A 27,086-nucleotide genomic window follows, 5' to 3' on the forward strand; every position below is an offset into this window, starting at 1 on the left:
AATTTGCATAAAAAAAGACACACACGTTTACAATAATTGCTATGAACTGCGTTCAAGAGCAATTAATAAATATACCACATTATCAAATTCGAACCACCGAAACATCTATCTGTCACTTTCAATACATCTTGAGATTCTGGAAATTAATTTCATAGAAATTGACAGAAACTATAGTGAAACTATCCAACTGTAACATAATAGTCTCTATTCATAATTCAGTACTTCATAGCTGCTATGAGTTGAAACCAGTTGTTATGTTCTTTATTACAGGTCAATACCTGCCCATCGGTCAGTGCTGTTAAGCGAGTGAATTTCAGTTGCAGCTTTTTAGGTCTGAACAAAGGGTTGTTACACTGTTAAAGTTGGTGAATATTTCTGAATTACAATGTTGACTGACTCGTTCATAATAGCATTTATGCATACTTGGTTGTTTAGGGTTAATGCCGATGTGTTTGGTTTATTCTATTGGTAGTAAAGCTGGTCAAAATAGAAATAGATGGTCAATATCGCAAAGATAGTCAGCATAGAATTGATTCCTCGAATAGTTGTGATGTTGTTGTTTGTTTAGTTGCGTGCAGATCCTCCGAGTATCATGAGCAGATACATGAATATGTAGATGATGTCGACATAGAGGATGAGTGCACAGAACACATACTCCTCCATCAGCACTTCATGATGTCCACTGTTAGTTATCAGCCACGTGTCCACCAGCAGAATCTGCAAACATTAAAAGACATTGATTTCAATTAAAACATCACGTAATATCAGTTTTGTTTTCTTGCGCCTATCATTTTTATAGGATGGAAGATCGTTGCTGAGTCAGCGACAAAAAAAATTGCACAACAAAACTTTGAGAGAAAATAAACTGTTAAATTTTGATACGAAGTTTGAGATTCTGCTATTGAGAGACACTAATTGATTTTTTAATGGCCATAAAATATGAATTCTTGCGATCTGCGTGATGTCCATTATCAAATAATCTTGGTTTATATTGATATAAAATTTAAATGTTTGCTGATGATTTCTTATTGCCAATCTTAATGTTTTCTCCGATCTCTGACGTTTCTTCCTCTCTCGCTCAGCCTTTTAACTCTTTTTTTAATTTCCTCGCATTAATCAACTGAGCTCAAGTACCCTACTGTTGGATGACATTGCTTACGAAAAGACTCCCCTCTCATTGGGTGAGTTCAATAAAAACTCGGGCTTGTTTCTAATTCATCAACAGATTGATTCAGCTCAACAGAAGCATCTAGGAAAAGTTATCTTCACATTGCGTCCCACACAATCGGGTCGCTGATAATCGGACAAATTCAACTAATTGCTGCGTTCAACTATGGGGCTCGCGACAACAGCAAATTAGCTGATCCTCGTATGATGACAAAAGAAAGTGACTGAACTGCTCTGTCGGAGGCAATGGATTGTCCCACTGACTGATATTTACTGCTATCAGCTATCAACGACATGCGCAGCAAGGCCTTCTTCGGAGTCCTCGACAGACCGCCCAAAACATCGATTGCCAGAGGGACGAACAAAATTCCTTGTTGAGCACAGCTATTTCCATACTGAGCAAATTTTCGATCCTCAGCAGCTTCAATTGCATAGCCAGACTTCTCTGCCGCATGAGAAATAATGTTCGGTTGCAGAGAGGAAGTCATGGTTATGTCTAGAGCAGCAGATTGGCCCGATTTCCAAGAAGGCAGATAGACGTCTCCTGGGCGTGAGTTGTTTTCCGCAATGAGATTGCGTTTTTCAATTACTGGAGACAAATTAGCTGCTGAACAGGCGGAAGCTATACGATCGCGAAATTCTATCGTGCCTTACAATCGCATCTCCCCTCCCATGACAGGCAACTGCATGGTCACCAAATGTGTCCAATATATCTGACTTGCAATAAGGACATTTTTTTCCTTGATCAAATCATAAACCGCGATTCCGAGCCTGTACTTGACACTCACTTGAAACTCCTTAGCCGAAAGGTGTAGACCTATAGCGGGAATTGGAGGCGCAGCAAGCCACGCGCCGGAATGAGGCAGGCATAGTGATTGGAGTCTTGCTCTTTCCCTGGTTGACGTTTGATTTCTTATTAGGGCAGCAAGTTTTTCCTTATCAAGTGCTTCTTGGATCTTCTTTTGTGTGTGCGAAAGTAGATTGAACGGTTCCAAACTCTGGTGTAACTCTTTAAAAGTGTCACTTTCTGAGGGACTTCTACTTGTTATTTTGTTGACCAGCTCGTCTGAGGCTAAAATTGAGCCCACAAACGCACTTTTATATTGCTCCTGTGACTGTCTAATGCCTAGTCCCGACAAACCGATAGGTAAGGAGGACTGTTTCCATGCGTCATCATCAATAATTGAGCCAACACTTCTCTTTGGCCGTCATCGAAACTTGTCAATACTTCGAGCATCTCGTTTGATGGAGTGTTAGTTCGTAAAGAGTATACTAGTTTCGGAGTTCCCAAACAGTAACGAAGGATACCCTATGCACATTGAGGATCGTTGAAGTGATGTAAATTGTCCAGCATAGATAAAATTTTTTGAACTCTCCTCTTCAAACAAGAAACGACAAAGTCTTTTGAACCAACTGCAGCACCCAGAACTTCAAAACCGTTTCCCAAATTTCTTTTTACTGCCTGATCAACGGAGGGTAAATCTTTAATTGACCACAGCTCACATTTGTCTTTTCTCAATATTAGGCCTCTCTCAGGGCCTTTATTGGCTAGGATTTCAAGCGTTTGTTTGATCTGGTCTTCAGACCCAGCAATAAACCCATCATCTAAGTTCCAAGTGTGCTGTAACAAACCCGGAACTGAAGTCTTGATCTTCTGTATGATTGGCCATAACGTCAAGGAGAACAGTAACGGTCCCAGCGGATCACCCTGCTGAACACCCGATTCACTTTGAATGATTGCATTATTTTAAAAGAGTGGTGTGTGCTGGGAGTAGCAAAAATTGGTGAACGCGGCAATTCCAGGAATAAATTCATAAGTTGCTTTTAACAGGTTTGAACGCTTGAATGAGTTATAAGCGTTTTGGAAATCAATTTGAAGCACACCTTCGTCCGTCTGAGCACTAACTATGTTATCGTATGTAATTTTTGAGGAATGAATGATTGCCTCAGCGCCTCCACTAATGCCGACTCCCAATTGCAAACTATCAAATAGCTAAATTGCTCCTGATTTAGCTTCACTTACCAAGCATTTTGCTATGAGGCGTCGCAACACTTCGCCAACTGCTATTGGACGCACCCCACCTTTCTTTTTGGATAAAGCCGTGAGTGAAGCGCAGCAGAGTGCTTTGGAAATAAAAGCAGGAAAGAGTCCCCTGCTATCAAAGTTTACAAACTTTGTTCTCGCTTTCAGGGCAAACTCGGACCAATAAGGTGCAGTGCAGTCTACTGCGTGCTGAAGATGTTCTAGAAGCATCTTAGAGGGACCGGCTGCAGTGTGCTTACTGAATGTCTTCAATTGTTTATAAACTACGTTTTCACTAAATTGGATGCAGTAACGTCAGGTAAACTGACAACAGGTAACGGTTCTATCGGGTGTAACTTTTCCTAAGTAATTTCCTCAATGCTGTTAGTTCTCTGTCTTTTGGACTGTTTCAAGGAGACAGCTTCTGACCAAAGCTTCCCATATTCACCGGCGTTCCAACGATCAAAACGTTCTGCGAGACGCTGGTCTTGATTGCGCTTTTGCTTTTTGCCTCCGCGGTTAAAATCACGTAGAACGCATTTTGAAACCGCAAAAAGTTTTTGCCAATTTGTCTCGTTGACTGGAGCCTCAACACATTCAAGAAGAATACCTGATATCAATTGAGACCATCTTGCTCTGAATTTGACAGGAACAAAGCGACAGGTTGGCACGTACGAACTCAATATTGTCAACACTTCTGGCAATTTGTTACTCTCGGACTTTATTGAGAGATCAACACGTTCAAAAATGAGTTATTCAACTGACTGGAATCAGTGGAGTCACAGGAGATCAATAGATTGTCTATTTTATTTGAGAGGTCTGTGTTAATTTTTCGACGGCTGCACAACTGCTCTTTGTATTTTGAATACGCCCAAATTGATTTGGAATTGAACCAAGCGTCGTGCTCTGACCCCCAACCAAAATATCTTATTTTGGTGTACTGAACGCAGTTTTCAAGTACTTGAACTCTGTAGAGTTTATCTGCGGTATCTGGCAGAAAAAGAGCTGTGCCTGGAGCTACGTGAAAAAATTCTTTAACGCATACATTTTGTAACTCCTGGGTCAAACCCGTATGCATGTCTTTGCTGGTTTCAGGATTTTGTGGTTCGCTTTGTGTGCCTACATTCTCTAATTGCTTTGCACCACTCTCGTCAAAAATTGCATTTCTTAAGTTGTATTTCATTTTGAAAAAAAAATCTTAGGTTGGGGGGAACTTATTCGGGAAAACTACCCCAACAAACAAAGACTTGTATGTTGTAAGGCGATTGTTTTCACAGGCAAACCGCCCCAGAAAACTTGGGGGACACTGGGCTGGAGGGGTATTAGGAACAATCTCACCGGATATTAGGCACTTCGTCTAGCCCCACAGACAGGACGCAAAAACAGGAAGCTTCTGTAAATTTCTCTTGTTTGCTTGTTGATTTCGCTTAACGAGCTAACAAAGCTAACAAAGCACGTGCTCTGCTATTTTGTTGTCGTCGACATTCAAAACGGTTTTGGTAAATCTCTTCCTGGTGCTGAATGCTTTATACTGATTCTTGCCTGTTCACCATTAACTTGGACTTTGTAAAGAAACCTTGACTCCTTACACATACAATAAAATATCTTTCAACACTTAGCTCTTCTCTATGCGAAAATGGAAGATTTCTTCCCACAAAAATTGTGGGAGATACTGGAATGAACAGCGTATAGTTTTGATTTATTAATTTGGAACAACATTGAGTCGGGGCTCCTTTGAAAAAGGCAGGAAATCCATACAAGCCATTTAAGGGACGTTGAAAAACTGAAAGTGACATTGCTCGTTACTAGATAACTAATTAGAAATCAAAGTGTTGTCCTATTGGAGTTATATGACTGTATAGACTAATCTCGACAAGTATCCGGTTAATGTTGAAGAGTAACAATTTTCCAATAGATAGCGCACAACTGAAAGCCCGATTTGGGTTCGAACATTCATGATTTCACCCAGCAACTGCCCGGAGAGGGCTAAAGTATGTGAGCATTCAAAGAGGAGTCGTTTGTTCTACCCATGCCCTTCTTTCAGTGCAGAAAGCGTGGTATAATAAAAAAAAACGAACTACTAATATGACGGTGCTTGGTTATAAAATTTTCAGGTATAATTAGCTATTCGATACCATGACGTATATTGCCAGAAAAATGTTTTTTTTTAGTTTTCGAACATAAATTATGAGATGATTCCGTTAGTCACCCCATGTTATAGTGCTACAAACAGAAATTATAGACGCTCAAGAGCTCCATTACTGTAGGATCTCACGAGATTTAGTTGAGCAATGATAGAAAATGCATCTTCTACTCACAAGTGAGAAAATGGCGACCACAATCGTAGCATACACAGTTGGCATCAGCTGAAATCAGAGAAAACATCGTCAAAATAGAGCTATGGATTTTTTGAAGACTACATCAAAAATCATTGCAAACGTTGGTGGCTTCAAAAGTTATTTTTACCTTTAGAAAACGGAACCACTAATTTTGATTTTTAACATTGTACTAATTTTGTTTATATAATTTTAAACTTGTAATATTTAACCCCTGGGTTATATTTTCAATTTACTTGTTTAAAAAAAATAAATTTTCAAATTTTTAGCAGATCTCTTCATTTTGCAATGTTACACGGTAACAAAAGTAAAATACAATATAATCTGCTGGGCATAAAAGGAGGGCGGTAGATATATCTCTAAAAGGTTTTAACATATGTTAGATGTTAGCTGTATTATGGCATGATTACTATTTGGGGGGGATTTATTTGGGTTATTGTTACACGTGTTAGCTAACAGTATTAAACGAAAGGATTTTGTGGTACTGACGTTGTTCCACGTGAAAATGGCCATGATGGCGAAGGAGAAGGCAGTGATGGAGAGTGTGAAGATGGCAATGAAGATGGCACCCAGAGGAATCCTAGTCTGACATCCGAACATTGTCATCATGAAACAGATCACAGCCAGACAACACATGGCCTGCACCACTGCGATCGAGTCCACCAAACTAAAAAAAACATTGCACATTACAAAACATGCATCTCCCTGTGTGACACCGTCCCGCTTAATGGAACATATTATTTACAATCCCAAGCGCACGAGTCATAATACACTCTGCAACTCGAGAACCATAGCAAACAGGGAAGGGTTTCTTAAAGAAACAGATCTCATCTGAAAAGATCAATCTATTCTATCCCTCCCCCACCAGTGTTTTTAAACCCCCATCACAAATTATATTTTGTTATACAGCAAGTTAGTATGTAAAAAAACAGCACGCGCGCTTTGGGGGCGTAAAAGTTATATACCCACTAAGCTGGGGTGGGGGGGGGGCAGAATAGATCTAAATTGTCAACGGAGAAGATCTTAACTGAAAAGAGCTTAAGGGAAAAGATCCCAAAATAATCATAGAGTAAGAACATTGCGTAACCCGATAATCCTTCTAAAAAAACTCGAAAGCCAGGCCATTTCTTCTAACTAAACTGTCGGAAAACTACCAGAGTATATCATCTAAAGAGTTTTGCGTACGTTTTGCAACATACTCGCAAGTTATGTTTCGCTATTTTACACGCTACAATTTTAAGTTTGAATAGCAGATGCACCTAATGGTTTCCCCAATATTACGCAAACTCTCTGTTAATCGCTTAAACAGAAAACATCCAATATAAACTGTGGTTCTTTTTCATTGAAAATTAACTGGCTTCCGATTTTGGACTGCGTACGCTGCAAACGTCCATTCGTCTGTTCGGGCACCACTCCAAAAATTTCAATGCCCGTCTGGTGATCTCTCAAAAAGATATTATATGTGCTTACTGCATCTCTGTTATGCTTTATATTTTACCTTTTTGGAGGTTTGCTCAACCTACCTTGCTATAACTCCCATCATGTATCCAGTGGCCATTGACTAAAACACAAAATACATAGTACTTAGTTGAATTTTCAAAATGCATTCATTTGACGTACTGTTCGAACTGCTGCTGCATGAAGGCTAAACGACTGCCGAATAACTAACTCAACCCTAGTTGATTAAGAACTGTTTTTTTCTGAGGCTTACAAGAATTGGCTCTGGTCAAAAACATTTTCAATTTCTTTTTTAAAAAACTGTGAGTCAATAGTATGAAGGAATTCAACTAATGACGTAATTCGAGTCAGCCATAATTCAATTGGTCCTGATTTTCGAAAGTCAATCGTTCTTGCATATAGTTGTGAGTCTACATATGTTTCATTTACGTGAAAAAATAACATCAAAACAACAAAAAAAACTTACTTTTTCGAGGAGCCAGTCTTAGATACCTTTTTTGAAAGAAAAACTAAACAAAGTGACCTCAAGTTTTTCCAGTTATAATTCTCAATGATTCGCCGTTTACACAAAACAACTTAAGCAAACAATGACATATTGCTTCCTAAACAAGACCAAGAAAATGCAGAAGAATCACACTGAAAAATACGAAAAACAAATTTATATTTCCTAACCTTTAAAATGCAACGAAAATCAAAGATCTTTGGTTTCGAAAACAACGAAATAAAAAGCGACCAAACATTTGGGTTCCTGCTTTTCATTTTGAAGAAGATAATTAATTATAAAAAAATTTCCGCAACTTTTGTTGCTTTCCATCACTTTCAATCGTCAGTACGACTGTCGGTTTTTCCCCTATTAAGATATCCGCAATATGTACGGTATTTGCAGCACACTTTAAAAATATTTTTGTTAAAAATATGATGCTGATTCATTTTGGTTCAAAACGAAATTGATTTATTATTAAATAGGGACTGATGATACAAGGCGGAGTTAACCTCATTTTTGAACTCTAATAACACGGATTTATGCCATTTTTCGTTTTAATTTCATTGCAAACCAAACATTTTTCTCAACATTTTGATAAAGAGTAAGATAGCTTCTTGGAATGAACAATAGATGCTAATGAGATATTGCGCCAAAAAAACAGAAATGTTGCCCGAAATTTTTTCGATGCTTCGTGTTTGCTGAATAGGACGACTGGCTTTGAGTTCTCCACTATCGCTTATATGTACAAAATACATTTTACAGCTTAGGTATTGTTAATGACAACTTGAATAAAGAACTACTGAAATTTTCAACTTTCGGAACACATTTTGACAAATTAAAAGAATTTTACAGAAAAATTGATTGAAAATTTTTAACAATTCGTTGATGCTTAAAACAAAAAAGTTGATGATTAGAAATTGAATAAGGAATATTAAACTGAGAATAAGATCTCAATTTTCTGTGCGTTGTGCTATATGTAATACAATAATAATTTGAGGAAAAACTTAAATTTCCAACAAGTTGAGTTATCTCCTTAAAGAGCTCAAAAAACCGAAAAAATGAGAAATATGATAGCATTGAAAAAATTGTTTAAGGAATCAATAACCACTACCAAATAGGATATTCAAGTATGACATCGAAGCAACAAGTTTACTAAAATTCTAATTAAATAGTATTAAGATCATGACCACACAGAAAATAGCAAACCATTAAATTATAAAAAAAAATAACAAACTTAGGACCGAAATGCCATCAAATTTGATCAAAATTATAATTCGACGATTTAAATCATCGAATTTTACACTGAATTGCTAACTTTACGGGATCAAGACCAATATGTAGTGAAGAAAACCACTCAAGCCACAACAAATCCAAAGGAAAAATTTTACAACATAACTTGTTGCACTACAATTTGCAGTAAATTCAGCAAACACAGATAAGCACCAGTATACCTTTAGAGATTAATTGAACATAAATTCAAAAACATTCTCTATCTTAATCTACAGTTGAAGGGCTTTTCATTGATATCATTCGTAGCTTTCTACGAAAAATATATCAATCGGCCAAACTTGTCCGAATAAAAAACCATCTGGGTATATAGTCCCTCTCTTACTAAACTGGACTGAAACAGCTATAGTATTAGCTCAGCAGCTGTTCATAAGCATGCATACTGGAAACATGGAAACAAAAATTGACCTGTATTCCGTCTCAAAAGTTTTTGGATAACTAAATCATATTTGGCGGGTGTCCCGCTTTTTCACCCCTATTCATTTAACCTCCTATCATATAACCCCGATTTATTTACTCCTGAATCATTTAACCCTTCTACCATTTCACCCCGATTTTAATCTTTCTATAAAATAAGGAGTATTAAATGAGCAATATAATCATTTGGCCATGCCTCGCGGGGCATGACCATGCCTCAGCGACCCGCGGGACTTGATATAAAACTATCACAACCGAACGTGGGATTAATTTATCCACTTAATTGTGACAAAACATGCCTTTAATGTTGACTGCTAATTGGCGGGATGAAATGATGGAGGTTTGAAATGATAGAGGGGTTAAATGATAGGGAAGGGAATAAATCGGGGTTAAATGATAAGGGGTAAAATGAATAGGGGTGAAATGAAGTAGAACCATTTGGCAGGCTGGAGCTGTCTAGGTTTAAATGGTTATAAGAATTTACTGACCTCATGACATTTCCAGGAGAAAAAATGACCGTTAGATATTTTAAAACTTCATGGATAATTATGGGGTCTTTTAAGTGCTCAATTAATAATTGTTTTAATGCATAACTCTACCCTTTTCAGAGTAATTTCTTTCTACCAGGAGCCTTATTATTATTTTTCCTCGAAACCGTATTGAGTAATATTTGCTTGAGAACTGTTTCCTTTAACTATCGTATATACTTGCTCAATCAATATAATTGTCAATTGTTAACCTTTATAAAAAAACACGTTTTAGTTTGTTCAAACAGGTCAATGAAAACAAATTTTTTTTTTCACGAGGTGAAAGAAAACAGTTCGTTGTTTGCAAGGCGATAATAGGCTATAATACTTACAAAGATGGTGAGGAATATGTAGTTGTAGGGCACTTTCCTTCTGACTGTCTTGCAACATATGATCACAATGTACACCACAAGAAATACACACCTAAACACGACAATCAAGTCTCTCAGTCGTATTAAATCTCGTCTCCCGAACTAATTTTTTCAAATAATGACAATAGAAAAGCATATTCCTAATTTCATCTAATCTTGAGCCAGGATAAGGTCCCAGCCCGAGACCGAAAGAGGTATAGGCGATATACTTGAGTCACAGGGAAATTCAGTGCAGCTGTGACATAGCCGTACCCCCTCGCATCTTTAACCCATGTCATTTTGACTCACACTTGACTTGGGTTTTGATCTCATCCTGGTAATTATAAAACATGTACAAATGTGAAATGGTTTTGCACTAACATGGCGACAACGAGCATGATCCACCATCCGTTGCTGTCTGGGTTAGAAGTGCCATTGACATAGTTCTTCACTGGCTCCACAAATGTGAACACACATACGATGCCGAAAGTTATCAACAGTTGGAAACACAGGATGGCATACACCTAAAATATTAGATTCATAATATAACTTTTTTAAAGATCATATACAATACAATTCATAAAGTTTCATAAAACCTACTGTAATATGTAAAAGAGCTCGTACTCATCGTCGAATAACTGATCTTGATGGGTAATTATTTTTTGCATGTTCTTCAACCCACTGCCGTACAGCCAAAAGCAATTTTTAAAAAAAATAGTGCTTAGAGCCAAACCAACTATCTCTAGAAAAGGATCCTTGTGTCTTGATTGTTGAAGCTTAATCCTAGTTTGCAACTCTGTTGGGCGCAACTGGTGGTTGCCAATAGTAGCAGAATAATTGTATAAATCACTCAACAGTAAAAAAAAAAAGAAGCAAAATATACGGATCTGGAATCCTCAAAATTAGAATTCAATCGTTAAAAAATTGATCCCATTTTAACTAAATTTCGACAAAATTTCTATAGAAGCCGCAATAATTGTAAAAACTAAATGTACGCCTCCAGCTAATCAGGACTGAGCAGACACTATCCTCTTTTATATAGCGCTAGCACAACTAATCCAGATCACCTCTCACATTGTATTCGAAAACAACCAGATACCACTCGTACTAACCCCGCCCTAGCTTTAAAACTTGATCCAAAATTCGTTGTACCCCCTCCCACGCTTTCTGGAGATCATAATAACGGAAAACAATTGCATAATTCGGCTAAACAACAATTTAAAAATCATATAAATTAACACCATTAAAAAACAAAGACCACACGGCCTACTTAACCAATAAAAAACCACCTTCTCAGTTGAAATAGTTGCTGAACAAGACAAGTTGATTTTCCACCAACAAGCAGTCGCTCCATCCATTTTTCGGGTCAACACTAACCCTTCTCCGTTTATTTGCCAGGAAATACATTACAAATTGGATCGATAAACAAAGAACACAGCAGGTTACTTCACCTTTTGTACTTTCGTTTTTCGTCTATCATCTCAGGTTACTTCCTCACTCATGATTATCTTATACATGTCCATAACAAATCTAATCGTAATCTTAATTAATTTATTCTTTTCATCCCCACTGCCTTTAAAAAAACAGATCACTTTCGATAAACGTAAGATATCGACTACCAAATTTGGGTTACAAGATCTTATAGCTACACACTATGACTGCTCTCCTCGACATATCACAAATATGCAGTGCTATAAGCTCAAAAAGATTGGTGAATGCAAGGCCAAACCAGCAGATTTTCAGATCTTACCTATCCAAGTTTCAATCCTTTCACAAATTTCAACGATTCAAATACAAGCATTTGCCTTATATGCGAAACTTAGCAACAAAGAAAGCTTACGCCACAAAATCGACTATCAAAGAGGCTACAGGTTTGATCATGATAAATGGTATGTTAACAATATACAAAAGACAGAAGTTGAAACTCGTAGGGCCGTGCGAGAATTGGCCTTGTAAACAAGCGTCATAATGCTCTACAACTAATACAATTCAATTTACTCAATGACACACGCTGGCAAGCTAATATTGAAGCCAAACAGGGCAGATTTCAATTAGATCGTTATCGCCATTTTGCTTTCCAATACGGAAATCTCGTCTGTAATCCACGGGACCATAATTTGATCCCAAACGCAACAGATAAACCTTGGGCAAACTGTCCAGGACAGAATCACATATGAATATCATTCCATCAACACACTAGGATGGTCACTACAATTAACAAACATCAAACTTACTATTGATTTAAAATCAGAAAGCATATATTACGAAAACATACAAATAAAATGCAATATCGAAACGGGGTACGGTCCCCCAAATCACACAATCAAAGCTACTCATCTAGGAACCCAATGATCACTGTCGAATTCTCGACGTTTGTCGATCAAACGCCCGAATGATAAAATTTCAAAACGGCTATTTTATTGAAACAGTAAAAAAACACGAGGACAAATCAGGACATAAACATTACGCCCAACTGTACACTAGCCATTTTCAAGATCACCCTATGATGAATAAGCACTCTCGCGAAATGAAGAGGTCACTAAACCACTACACAACTATTTTTATCCAATACAAAGAAGGTTTCAACTTTGCTATAGGCAAACATTCCTCAGAAATTAAGGATGTACACATGACAATACCCAACTGAGCAGCCTCTGTAACACCAGATACTAAAGTAAACGTTCTAAATGCTTATGTTATAGCACAAGAGTCACAGGTCTATAGAAAATCGGAAAAATACGAAAAGTAAAATTGGTTTGGCGCAGTAAACCCAAATTTTTTAAATAGACGCCAAAATAGATTATCTTATTAGTCGAGTGCATTTAGAAATGGACCACACTAGTCTATTTATTTACAAAAAGCTATACCATCTTGATAGAGATTTAAACAAAGTGCCTTTATTTTACAAACACAAACATTTCCTCTTGTCGGATACATTATCACAGGTAGAAGAAACACATACGCTACACTTAAAAACTCAAAAGTAGTCTCTTTTTGAATATAAAACTGTCTTATCTCCCTCTATGTACTCGAAAAGAAGTGTTCCTGGAGAATAACCATTTATTAACGAAACAAAGTACAATTTGAAGACCAAGCTAGACGGAAAACATTTCCTTGGTCAATTAAAGCACCATTTAAAGCTAAGAATTTTGATCAGCAAGTCACATTAGACGCAGACGGCGATTAACCATATCGCTTGACGCCTTACCCAATTAAGGCGCGAAACAAAGGTAAAATAATAAGCCTGATGAAATTTAAAGCCGCCTCAAACAAATTAACTTCACAGCACAACAAATAGGCATATTCAGCCAAAAGGACTGGACTATCTCTATAGATAAAATGAAAATCAACGAGGTTTTGAAGTTACAGAAGCAGTAAATTTCGCAAATTTAGCACGGCAAGCTCAATTACCGGCTCAGTACAAAGAGTTACAGAGCCAAAACACTAATTATTTTAATGAACTCTTTCTTAACGGCAAAAAATTCACACTTTGTCGCCTACACTGGCGAGAACTTATTAACGGGAACTATTTAAAAGACTCCCGCATTGTAATCTTTGGGTACCCATGGTACGTATTAAAAGTGATGGCCATTGCATGGACAGTGTTTAATTTCTTACAATACCTCTTTGGCTTACTTCGAGTCGCTTTTAACGCATAACTTGAAAGCTCTTTCAGGACCTAATATCACATTAGCTAAAATAATCAACACGGGATTCTTTGGAGTATTTTCACAAACTATTTCTCATGTATTAAAAACAGATTCAAATAACTACAAAGCACCATCTCCTAAAAAAGGAAACGAAAGCACTCTGTTGATAGTAGTACACCACATTCACAAACTCAAATGAAAACTTATTACGCAAAAGCTTTGAAAACTTCTATAAGAAATTCACAACGCCTGTACATGAGAACTCTAACAAACAAAGAGCCTCAACTCTTCAAACTTCAATTTATGAATGCTGTGAATTACCAATCAAACTACAACTAAGACTGGATTTCAAATCACTACGACTACATACCTTTAATCCTAATAGACGAAATCACTCACATGCCGTCTCACTGAAGAGATTCTTCTGAGGATGATACTTGATATCAAGAAATCCCCGAAGAACTTATTCTAAAATTAACAAGTACTCGAATCTAAGCACTTGTTTTTTAGTGACACCAAAGATGTCAACCCATCAATTTCTTACGCCGAGGGCTCACCGATCCCTCCTAATGTCGAGCCAGCGGAGTATGACCTTATCATGCTGTGCTTCGACGACATTCTCCTTTCACGTCTCACGCCGCTGGTATTGGAACCTCTACTGCAAGAACAGGCTTGAAAGATGCAGACACCGGCCCTCTTCACGATGGCGCAGGCGTCTCCACAGCCACAGTCTGTGGACGCTGCAGCCTATATTCGCCGACAACAATATCCGGAGCGGTTAGCTCATACCAACAGCTAGTGCTTCAAGGACAGCAGCCGCCACAAGAGCTTCCACAACATGCACAAGAGCATTCGAACCAAAGTGCCTCGTGGTGGGCAGATGAGGTTTCGGCCGAGCAATGTAATCGCTCGACACCAGAGACAATGGTCCCCAATTGGGCCTAATCTGGACAACTGCGTGGTCCTCACCCGAGAACACAACATCTCGTCTACTCTCCACCACAGATGCCCACACTAGCATCGCTACCACCAACAACTTGGATGCCGATGCCAAGATACATAGCCCCCACAGTGCCTTCATCACGGCCACAGCAACACATCCCACAGCCACCTCCACATGAGACCCACTTCCACGGATAATTAGCCGTGCACAAATCCCTCACAGAGAAGACGACCTCGACCGATCAAACACGAGATCTATCCAGTTCGATTGTCCCCAGTTCGAGTACCAGATACGCCAGCCAACTACCGACCGGCAGTCAGACAACCACGAGGTTCACATCCCTTATTATCAAAATCAAAGCCAAATCCTTTTGCGCCGACACAGGGCACATTCCACAAACCACCCGGCACAAGTTTTAATTCACTAATCCCCTGGGCATCAACACCGAACATGGCATTCATGTCCCAGAGCGGATTAAATGTGTATCCACTCGCCCCGAGCATACGCTAAAGCCCACCTTGAGCTCTTGCTCTTGGTCAGCTTGAGAACGATTACGTAGAAGAGGGACGCGACAAGAGCCTTCCTCTCGAGTGTTCAGGTTTCCAATCGAACCGCGTTTCACAGAACGCTGTTTGCACAGCTCGAAATATTTCTTCACTTTGGCGGACCGCCAAAACGATTACCTCAATACTATGTTCACACTGAGATACGACACCCTATCGTATCTACTAAAAATACGATCCCTTCTATTTGCAGGTCGGGTTTTTGCAACCTACACAAATGGATGTGAACAAACAGACCCACAAGGTGAACCGTACGAAGATGCTTCATACGATTCACAATTTAATGTTTGTTCAGCACCATTTACACAGAACAAACTCCCTAATGCACATTAATTGGAGGATTCAGTACGTCAACACGAAATAACTATATAATTGATCGTAGCCATAGCGAAGGGACGTTGAGGAACTTCAACCCCAAAGAGAACTACTTCCTCTTCATCCCCCTTTACGCCAGGAGACATTGACCTATCTTTGTCCGATCGAGAATTTCCAGTGCGTAGAAGGGGGAGCCACGAAGTGCATGTATCGACAAAGCTTGAACCTCCTCAATAGAGACTAGATTGCGGACAAGCTGGCCAACCGGGAGCTATCGACGGAGGAACAGCAGATACTGAATCAATTGTTGGCAATGCAACCACACTGCAATGCTGATCTGTATCCTCGGGCTCTCGCTGCTTGTCACGAAAGGGACAAGGAGTTCCTCGAGTTCTTTCGGGATTCTGACAATTGGGCCCAGACGTTGAATTCGACTTTTGTAGACGGGCCCAGTCCCACCCCTAGGGTCCCGCCAAACTGAGACTTACAATTCTCAAAACCTCACAAACTTTGTTTTTGTGAATTATATCCTTTTTATTTAATATTTCCTTGTCTCTAAAATTCCGTAAAATCTTTTTTCCGTTTCCTCAAATTGAAATTAAGAAAAGATTTCCTTTCTTTTTTCTCCGGTCAGAGCTCACTCAGTAGGAATTAAACTTGAAAAGTTTAAAGGGTAAGTAGCTCATACATTAGCTGATGATGGATTCTAGCCAGAAAAGCTGGTAAATCTGATCGGCACAAACTCTGTACCAGATGGAGATGAATTAAAATCTCCTTGTACAACCGACAGAGACTACAGACTACAACCTTCCTCAGACGACGACACAAGTCACCAACTCTAACTTACAACGAGGATGCAACATTCAACAAATTTCAGCTACACTCTACAAATTCGGATGGAAAACTCATAACCCCGGATGGATGTAGCAGTTGAAATACTGAATGTACGCCTCCCGCCAATCAGACTGAGAAGACACTATTCTCTTTTATATAGCGCGAGCACAACTGACCACAGTCAGTCTATTAGATAGTTGCACGATGTGTGGTATGTTAACAATATACAAAAGACAGAAGTTGAAACTCGTAAGGGCCGTGCGAGAATTGGCCTTGTAAACAAGCGTCGTAATGCTCTACAACTAATACAATTCAATTTACTCAATGACACACGCTGGCAAGCTAATATTGAAGCCAAACAGGGCAGATTTCAATTAGATCGTTATCGCCATTCTGCTTTCCAAAACAGAAATCTCGTCTGTAATCCACGGGACCATAATTTGATCCCAAACGCAACAGATAACCCTTGGGCAAACTGTCCAGGACAGAATCACATATGAATATCATTCCATCAACACACTAGGATGGTCACTACAATTAACAAACATCAAACTTACTTTTGATTTAAAATCAGAAAGCATATATTACGAAAACATACAAATAAATAGCAATATCGAAGCGGGGTACTGTCCCCCAAATCACACAATCAAAGCTACTCATCTAGGAACCAAATGATCACTGTCGAATTCTCGACGTTTGTCGGCCAAACGCCCGAATGATAAAATTTCAAAACGGCTATTTTATTGAAACAGTAATAAAACACGAAGACAAATCAGGACATAAACATTACGCCCACCTGTACACTAGCCATTTTCAAGATCACCCTATGATGAATAAGCGCTCTCGCGAAATGAAGAGGTCACTAAACCACTACACAACTATTTTTATCCAATACAAAGAAGGTTTCAACATTGCTATAGGCAAACATTCCTCAGAAATTAAGGATGTACACATGACAATACCCAACTGAGCAGCTTCTGTAACACCAGATACTAAAGTAAACGTTCTAAATGCTTATGTTATAGCACAAGAGTCACAGGTCTATAGAAAATCGGAAAAAAACGAAAAGTAAAATTGGTTTGGCGCATTAAACCCAAATTTTTTAATTAGACGCCAAAATAGATTATCTTATTAGTCGAGTGCATTTAGAAATGGACCACACTAGTCTATTTATTTACAAAAAGCTATACCATCTCGATAGAGATTTAAACAAAGTGCCTTTATTTTACAAACACAAACATTTCCTCTTGTCGGATACATTATCACAGGTAGAAGAAACACATACGCTACACTTAAAAACTCAAAAGTAGTCTCTTTTTGAATATAAAACTGTCTTATCTCCCTCTATGTACTCGAAAACAAGTGTTCCTGGAGAATATCCATTCATTAACGAAACAAAGTACAATTTGAAGACCAAGTTACACGGAAAACATTTCCTTGGTCAATTAAAGCACCATTTAAAGCTAAGAATTTTGATCAGCAAGTCACATTAGACGCAGACGGCGATTAACCATATCGCTTGACGCCTTACCCAATTAAGGCGCGAAACAAAGGTAAAATGATAAGCCTGATGAAATTTAACGCCGCCTCAAACAAATTAACTTCACAGCACAACAAATAAGCATATTCAGTCAAAAGGACTGGACTATCTCTATAGATAAAATGAAATTAAACGAAGTTTTGAAGTTACAGAAGCAGTAAATTTCGCAAATTTAGCACAGCAAGCTCAATTACCGGCTCAGTACAAAGAGTTACAGAGCCAAAACACTAATTATTTTAATGAACTCTTTCTTAACGGCAAAGAATTCACACTTTGTCGCCTACACTGGCGGGAACTTATTAATGGGAACTATTTAAAAGACTCCCGCATTGTAATCTTTGGGTACCCATGGTACGTTTTAAAAGAGATGGCCATTGCATGGACAGTGTTTAATTTCTTACAATGCCTCTTTGGCTTATTTCGTAGCGCTTTTAACGCATAACTTGAAAGCTCTTTCAGGACCTAATATCACATTAGCTAAAATAATCAACACGGGATTCTTTGGAGTATTTCCACAAACTATTTCTCAAGTATTAAAAACAGATTCAAATAACTAAAAAGCACCATCTCCTAAAAAAGGAAACGAAAGCACTCTGTTGATAGTAGTACACCATATTCACAAACTCAAATGAAAACTTATTACGCAAAAGCTTTGAAACATTCTATAAGAAATTCACAACGCCTGTACATGAGAACTCTAACAAATAAAGAGCCTCAACTCTTCAAACTTCAATTTATGAATGCTGTGAATTACCAATCAAACTACAACTAAGACTGGATTTCAAATCACTACGACTACATACCTTTAATCCTAATAGACGAAATCACTCACATGCCGTCTCACTGAAGAGATTCTTCTGAGGATGATACTTGATATCAAGAAATCCCCGAAGAACTCATTCTAAATTTAACAAGTACTCGAATCTAAGCACTTGTTTTTTAGTGACACCAAAGATGTTAACCCATCAATTTCTTACGCCGAAGGCTCACCGATCCCTCCTAATGTCGAGCCAGCGGAGTATGACCTTATCATGCTGTGCTTCGACGACATTCTCCTTTCACGTCTCACGCCGCTGGTATTGGAACCTCTACTGCCAGAACAGGCTTGAGAGATGCAGACACCGGCCCTCTTCACGCTGGCGCAGGCGTCTCCACAGCCACAGTCTGTGGACGCTGCAGCCTATATTCGCCGACAACAATATCCGGAGCGGTTAGCTCATACCAACAGCTAGTGCTTCAAGGACAGCAGCCGCCACAACAGCTTCCACAACATGCACAAGAGCATTCGAACCAAAGTGCCTCGTGGTGGGCAGATGAGGTTTCGGCCGAGCAATGTAATCGCTCGACACCAGAGACAATGGTCCCCAATTGGGCCTAATCTGGACGACTGCGTGGTCCTCACCCGAGAACACAACATCTCGTCTACTCTCCACCACAGATGCCCACACCAGCATCGCTACCACCAACAACTTGGATGCCGATTCCAAGATACATAGCCCCCACAGTGCCTTCATCACGGCCACAGCAACACATCCCACAGCCACCTCCACATGAGACCCACTTCCACGGATAATTAGCCGTGCACAAATCCCTCACAGAGAAGACGACCTCGACCGATCAAACACGAGATCTATCCAGTTCGAGTGTCCCCAGTTCGAGTACCAGATACGCCAGCCAACTACCGGCCGGCAGTCAGACAACCACGAGGTTCACATCCCTTATTATCAAAATCAAAGCCAAATCCTTTTGCGCCGACACAGGGCACATTCCACAAACCACCCGGCACAAGTTTTAATTCACTAATCCCCTGGGCATCAACACCGAACATGGCATTCATGTCCCAGAGCGGATTAAATGTGTATCCACTCGCCCCGAGCATACGCTAAAACCCACCTCGAGCTATTGCTCTTGGTCAGCTTGAGAACGATTACGTAGAAGAGGGACGCGACAAGAGCCTTCCTCTCGAGTGTTCAGGTTTCCAATCAAACCGCGTTTCACAGAACGCTGTTTGCACAGCTCGAAATAATTCTTCACTTTGGCGGACCGCCAAAACGATTACCTCAATACTATGTTCACACCAGATACGACACCCTATCGTATCTACTAAAAATACGATCCCTTCTATTTGCAGGTCGGGTTTTTGCAACCTACACAAATGGATGTGAACAAACAGACCCACAAGGTGAACCGTACGAAGATGCTTCATACGATTCACAATTTAATGTTTGTTCAGAACCATTTACACAGAACAAACTCCCTAATGCACATTAATTGGAGGATTCAGTACGTCAACACGAAATAACTATATAATTGATCGTAGCCATAGCGAAGGGACGTTGAGGAACTTCAACCCCAAAGAGAACTACTTCCTCTTCATCCCCCTTTACGCCAGGAGACATTGACCTATCTTTGTCCGATCGAGAATTTCCAGTGCGTAGAAGGGGGAGCCACGAAGTGCATGTATCGACAAAGCTTGAACCTCCTCAATAGAGACTAGATTGCGGACAAGCTGGCCAACCGGGAGCTATCGACGGAGGAACAGCAGATACTGAATCAATTGTTGGCAATGCAACCACACTGCAATGCTGATCTGTATCCTCGGGCTCTCGCTGCTTGTCACGAAAGGGACAAGGAGTTCCTCGAGTTCTTTCGGGATTCTGACAATTGGGCCCAGACGTTGAATTCGACTTTTGTAGACGGGCCCAGTCCCACCCCTAGGGTCCCGCCAAACTGAGACTTACAATTCTCAAAACCTCACAAACTTTGTTTTTGTGAATTATATCCTTTTTATTTAATATTTCCTTGTCTCTAAAATTCCGTAAAATCTTTTTTCCTTTTCCTCAAATTGAAATTAAGAAAAGATTTCCTTTCTTTTTTCTCCGGTCAGAGCTCACTCAGTAGGAATTAAACTTGAAAAGTTTAAAGGGTAAGTAGCTCATACATTAGCTGATGATGGATTCTAGCCAGAAAAAAAGCTGGTAAATCTGATCGGCACAAACTCTGTACCAGATGGAGATGAATTGAAATCTCCTTGTACAACCGACAGAGACTACAGACTACAACCTTCCTCAGACGACGACACAAGTCACCAACTCTAACTTACAACGAGGATGCAACATTCAACAAATTTCAGCTACACTCTACAAATTCGGATGGAAAACTCATAACCCCGGATGGATGTAGCAGTTGAAATACTGAATGTACGCCTCCCGCCAATCAGACTGAGAAGACACTATTCTCTTTTATATAGCGCGAGCACAACTGACCACAGTCAGTCTATTAGATAGTTGCACGATGTGTATACCATTGACTCCGGTGATGTATTATATTACCACCGTAATAATCGAAGTTCAACTTCTCGCTTTTATAGATATAGAGTTGGTTGGTCTGAGAGAATTAGGTAGGCCTACTTCGCGCGCAGAAATAAGTAGCCCTAACTCTTCATACCATAAGGCTGTAAAAGAAGCCCACTTAGGGTCTGCCTTATAATAAATTTATCCATTCTGGAGAAATATCAAGCTATTGGTTTCTATTTTCTAGCGTTCTAAAATTTAGGCGAATGTGAAAGAGACCATTTGAGGACATATAACACTATCGATGTGATCAAACGGAAAAAGTCGGGTTCTCACATCGTAACATTTTGCTGAATTTTTCTACAAAGCTTCGCCCTAAAAGGTAACTGGTAGTATTATTAAAACTACTGCTATTAATAACTACTATTGTGATCAGGAAGTTTTTGAGGACAATTAAAATATGCGCACATAACAGGTATAAAAATTGTGCATGTATAATTATAACTGATGGGTAAAGTGGAATATAACCTTGCATATGAATGCAGCCCTGAGGGAGGCATCTGTACAGTCACTGATCATGATCCCAGCATAGACTGTGGCCCCGTATGCCTCCTCGTCCACTCTACTCGTCTCTCCAGCTTAAATAGACAAATTCACACACATCAACAATGCAAAACAAAAGGGTTAGTCTCAATTGAAATAAATAAAAAAACAATAGAATATATTTGCATTTTTTAATACAAATTTTCGACTTTTTTGTCCGGGAATATTTCACAATTTGGAAATGTTTTGTTGGAGCCTGCTTTGTCCGGATACGTAAATTTTATATTTGCTTTGAAGTGAAATGAAAACCTTCAGACATAGTTGACCTCGTGTATAAACATGCATAGAACAAGGCCATTCAAATTCATACACGATTGTGCAAGTTTTAAAGTACCCAAATTCTGCGATGAGAAGTGGAAATGCTAGAGATTCCTATATACAAAGTCAAAAGTTGACTTCCATGAAATCTGGGCATTTTTGAACTTGCAAGTTGACTGTTTCAAGCGAGTTGTAAACAAAAATGCTCGAAAATTATAGTTTATGTCGAGGCTCTATGACCAGTTGAAGAAAAACGAGTAACTATTGTAGAGTTTAATTAAAGCATAGCTATCGAACCGAAGCGTTGGTACGATCACATGATTTTATTTCCTTTTCTGTTGACATTGCTGAGTTCAGATTTGTCGTGAGTTCAATTCTCAATATCATGTTGGTAACAAAAGTCGACCTTTGCAGCATTTTCCAGTGCTTACCAAGAGAATCTCCAAAGAGCACATTTTTCCTGGATATCAAGCAATCATGCAAGATTATATATGATTTCAATCATACAAGAGGTCATAAAATTTTTCAAAATTGCAAAAATAACCACAATAATCATAGCGAGGATGTTATGACAACCTACGATCACAGTTATCATGAAATTCATATATTTCCTTGTAAGCAAAAAAGGAAAATTTTGTTGGTGCCATTAGATGTAATCGGCCATATGAGCAAACGGAAACAGGAATAAATTTTCTTGTTATTCATCAACAAACATCTTCTAAATCAACCAACTAGACTAGTTTCTTAGACTATTTTCCTTAATTTTGTTTTCCATTTCTAAGCAAATACTCTTTTGAGCATTTTGACTAGCTTTTAAAAGAGGCCAGAACTGACAGCACAAACAGGCAGCTCTATGTGTAATTCTGTACACAACTCCAAGTCTAAATCAGAACTCGGCAAGTCTAAAGGCAAGAAGTCATATGTCGTTTCCCAGTGCTGGAAAAGTTTTAATGCAAGTCTCACAAGTCCTGGCAAAGACATGGGCAACACTTCCAAAGTGATCCCCAAGTCAAAACCAACTTTTTTAATTAAATTTCAGAGTAAAAGTTATTTAACTTCAAAAAAATTGTAACGTGCCACGATTTCTGGATTCTTTTTGATGTATAATCACGGGATCCCTAAACAATGGGGATACAAAAAGATAACAAAACAGAGGACCTTGGGAGGTCAAAGAAGCCCAAATGGGTTCATTTTGGGGTATTTTCAGGAATTTCTAAGCCGTTTTCAACCAAATTTCAGCCCAAAAAAGCTGAACTAACAGTATTCCATATTAACCGAAAATGCAATTGTGCAAAAAGAGGAACAAATATGGAAACGCTGAGAGTGTGCCCATGCTCTCCTGAAGCCCAGCTAGACAGAATTTGATGAATATCGGTCCGATTCTTGTCTCAGAGTCAAAATCAGAGTACCACAACCGAGACCGGTCCCAATTTAGCCGAAAAAAGACGAAATTTGACCTGAGTTCCACCACCGTACCAGTTATTTAAGCCCCTCAATTGACTTCACTTAGTTACGATGTGGGGGGTTTTATCAACAGAAGGATACATTAACGAGGGGGACTTCGGCCGGGCATACCAAATCAGCCAAAGTATGCTTGGATCACTAGACTAAACTTTGGTAATCACTTGTTCAAACAATACGCGCTATATATTGTTTGTTTAATAACGGTTCTAAGGGGCTATATCAAAGTCAAATTTTTGACAATTTTCCGGTCTTTACATAATGGCTCACAAAAACACTGTAGGAATTTATCAATTGAGCATCTTAGGATCTTTTAGGCTAGCTCCCCCACTACGCTTACTTCCCCCCCCCCCCTCCTTTATACATGTTTAAACACATTGTTAACATTAAATAAGTTTATACAGGAACATATAAGAACAATAGGCATTTATTAAAATCTAGCGCAGCTACGGTTTGCAACTATTACGTATTTCAACGAAAATTTTGCATATAACCTAAGCACCAATAAAAATTTCTGTATTATATAATTTTTGGTGTTATCAGCTACAAGGGCTCGATTTTTTTAAAAGTGGCAGTTTCTACAACATATCAGTGCACAGTGAATTAGACGTACAACAAAGTGATCCATTGGGTCCATTGCTGTTCTCATCGACTTTGTGGCCTTTGCTTTTGAAAATTGGGGAGCTAGTTCCCAATCTTACACAAGACAGCTGGTTTTTAGATGACGGTACTCTAGCCTGGTCAGAACAAAGGCTCAACCAATTTCTACAAATCCTTCTTAATGATGAGCAAGAACAAGCCCTCTTTTCAAGGAAAGACAAACGCAAAATTCTGTCGAATAAAAGACGAACCATCTATTGATAGTGACGTGACATGCAATTTGGGCGATGTTTTTGAGTTGCTGGGGCTGCATTAGGAACCGACAAATGCGTTGCCTCATGTTTGAACAAAAGGATTCAAAAGACAGCAGGAATACTTGAAAAAATGTACCTTCGGTATTCTTCCGCATTGTTTGCAGGCACTAAAACCTGTCTATTCTCTTCGCACTAATACGCCAACTATTGAATTAATTGAGTTCATGAAAGTTTCTGATAACTGCCAAAGAGATACTTTGGATCAAATTCTCGTAACTGTTACTTCCGACACGTTTGGCAGCAGGCATGCCTCTTTATTAGTCTATTAGGTTTAGGGGTCAGACAATCTCAAGATTAAAACAAAGCTGCTTTTGTGAGATCCCTCGTAGCGTCAAATGATTTGGTTAAAAAATCACAGGTAAATCACCCATAGAGGAATCTACATTTGCAGTTTTGTACGAGTTTGTTTTCTTTGGGTTGCATTATTTACACAAAAGAAAATCCAAGACAACATAGATCTCCAGAAACTTCGAGACCTGATGGAAGATCACACTTCAGCGAGGGAAAAGGTTAGACTTGAGTCGTTGTCTCTTCCGCAATTAGGCACATGGCTAGCTGCAGCAACCATACCTGCTCTAGGTCTGCATTTGCATCCTAATGAACTTCGGGTGAGTGCAACGTACAGAAGAATTATTATTAAAACATACAACCTTGAACGAAAATGTCTTTTGCGCTTCGGGCTCTCTGGATTTATTTGTTGACAATGCTGTCGTATGTCACGGAAGGGGAGACGCTATAGCAAGACAATACAGAATTCGAGATCAAGTCTTATTAGCTTGATCAAGTCTTAAAAAGTTAGCTTATCTCCATTGGTTGAAAAAGGGAACCCCATCGCTGATATTAATTCTTAAACAAGGGACACCTACCATCATGGACGTCAGGCCGTTTGGCTGCTCCTGATGCTACAGTGACTTCTCTGCAACCAACAATTATGAAAAAAGCGGTTGAGAAGTCAGGTTATGCAATTGAAGCAGCTGAAAATCGAAAGCTAAGCGTGTATGAGCGAAAATATTCTCAGCAAAGTATTACTTTCCTGCAATTGCTAGCGTCTCGAGTGTCTATACAGAACATTAAACTAACCAGAGTAAAGTGAAAATTTTCAAACGCGGTACTTTCATGTGTGGAAAAATGAAATGGACTGATCAAAATTGATTCATTAAACTGTTGATCTGCTGTTTTGATAAACACAGCCTTGAACCAAGTGAATTGTTAATTCAAAGTTTACTAAATGAATCTGAAAAAATTCTAAAATGCCTTCAATCTACCCAGACGCTCATGTTTCAATGAAATGCAAATATTGCTCTTACAAATCACGAAAACTCTTTTATAGGGCGGTACTAAAATAATGGCTATATAGGGCTCGGTGTGCGCTAGCAGAAAAATCTCCGATTTAAGCATTAAAATTTTGGTCCATTTTCAATTATGCTAACATTTGCAAAATCTTTTGCACCCCATAGTTCTCAACTATTTCGACTGAATCAGAAAAATTTTTATCATGTTCTCCAGCTTTCCCAGTTTAACTTTTGTCAAAATCATTTTCCTCGATATTTCCGAGGGTTGAAAAATGGTGTACAAGTTTGAAAAAAAATGATAGTACACTTCACGAGCAATTAATTATCAGGCCTAGGTTAACAAAACGATTCACATATTCACAAAACGAGTTTGAGGTTATATGCAAAAATTTTAACGTTTCTTATAAATGAGCATTTAAAGGCATTAACTGGCTTCAGAGAATATCAAAACTTTACTTATCTATTCGGCTTACTATTTTATTTAGTGCCCAACTTTGCAAATGATATTGCCCGTTAGGGTCTTTTGGCGGATGCCGGGAAACCACATAAGTAATGCCTGGCCGAAAAAAAAATTTAAAAAACAAATGGTAAGATTTATGAAAAATAGATGTATGATTCTTGGTAATCATACGAGGTTCATATTTCATTTCTTGGTAATTATGCAAGGATGACTTTTAGTGGATCGGACAAAGATCGTACTATAGGAAATACGTTATGATTTCGATGCTGACATCATATATGATACTTGTATGACTACTAAGAAATGGCGACCCCGGTAACTCACTTTCATGCAATAACTTTCAGGACCTTTGTTGTGGAAACTTGTGGATATTGAAGTGCTGCCTGTATGTGAATGTTCTAATTAGTTTTCGCCCAATTTCTACAAAGTTAGTTAAAAAATTTCGCCTGATCGCTATACGAAAATTGTTCGTCTATCCAGTGCCCGGCTTCACAGCCTATTATACCATGCATGTAGCTATGAAAACGCATTATAAATTCCAGTGGTGAGACAAACATTTATATTTGGGTGCTAGGCCTAATTGTCGGCTATATAGGACGGGGAGGGGAGGGGAGGGGACAGGGTCAATGAACGCACCTTTGGTTGCATCATCGTAAGTGGGAAGTTTGGGCTGTTCCTGAGGATTGACGAAGCCATAAGTCGTGGCACCGTATTGTTGTTGCGGATCAGAACTTGTCGGTTTCCCGTCGGCCATTCTCGTTTATATTATTTCTCTCAATTTATAATGTAAGTTAAGTATTGATAGAGTTAATAACTGCACAAAATTAACTGCAAATAGCTGTAGCGGTGAATTTTCTTTATGCAATGAACAATAACTAAATTGCTTGCTCAACTAACTAATCATAAACAAC

At 38.9% G+C, this 27,086-nt stretch overlaps 1 protein-coding gene across 1 annotated transcript; it reads right to left on the reverse strand.

Moving 5' to 3' along the window:
• Nucleotides 1–27,086, reverse strand: LOC142356427 (protein lifeguard 2-like). The gene is made up of 8 exons (XM_075408340.1): nt 26,812–27,086; nt 21,716–21,825; nt 10,431–10,573; nt 10,032–10,122; nt 7,050–7,087; nt 6,016–6,193; nt 5,509–5,556; nt 1–717 (listed from the first exon to the last, which is right to left on the reverse strand). The coding sequence occupies exons 1-8, from the start codon at nt 26,927–26,929 to the stop codon at nt 565–567; spliced, it is 879 nt and encodes a 292-aa protein (XP_075264455.1). The 5' UTR covers nt 26,930–27,086; the 3' UTR covers nt 1–564.

The sequence above is a fragment of the Convolutriloba macropyga genome, unplaced genomic scaffold (genome assembly GCF_964194025.1).
Source record: "Convolutriloba macropyga unplaced genomic scaffold, txConMacr16.3 SCAFFOLD_1802, whole genome shotgun sequence".
NCBI lineage: Eukaryota > Metazoa > Xenacoelomorpha > Acoela > Convolutidae > Convolutriloba > Convolutriloba macropyga.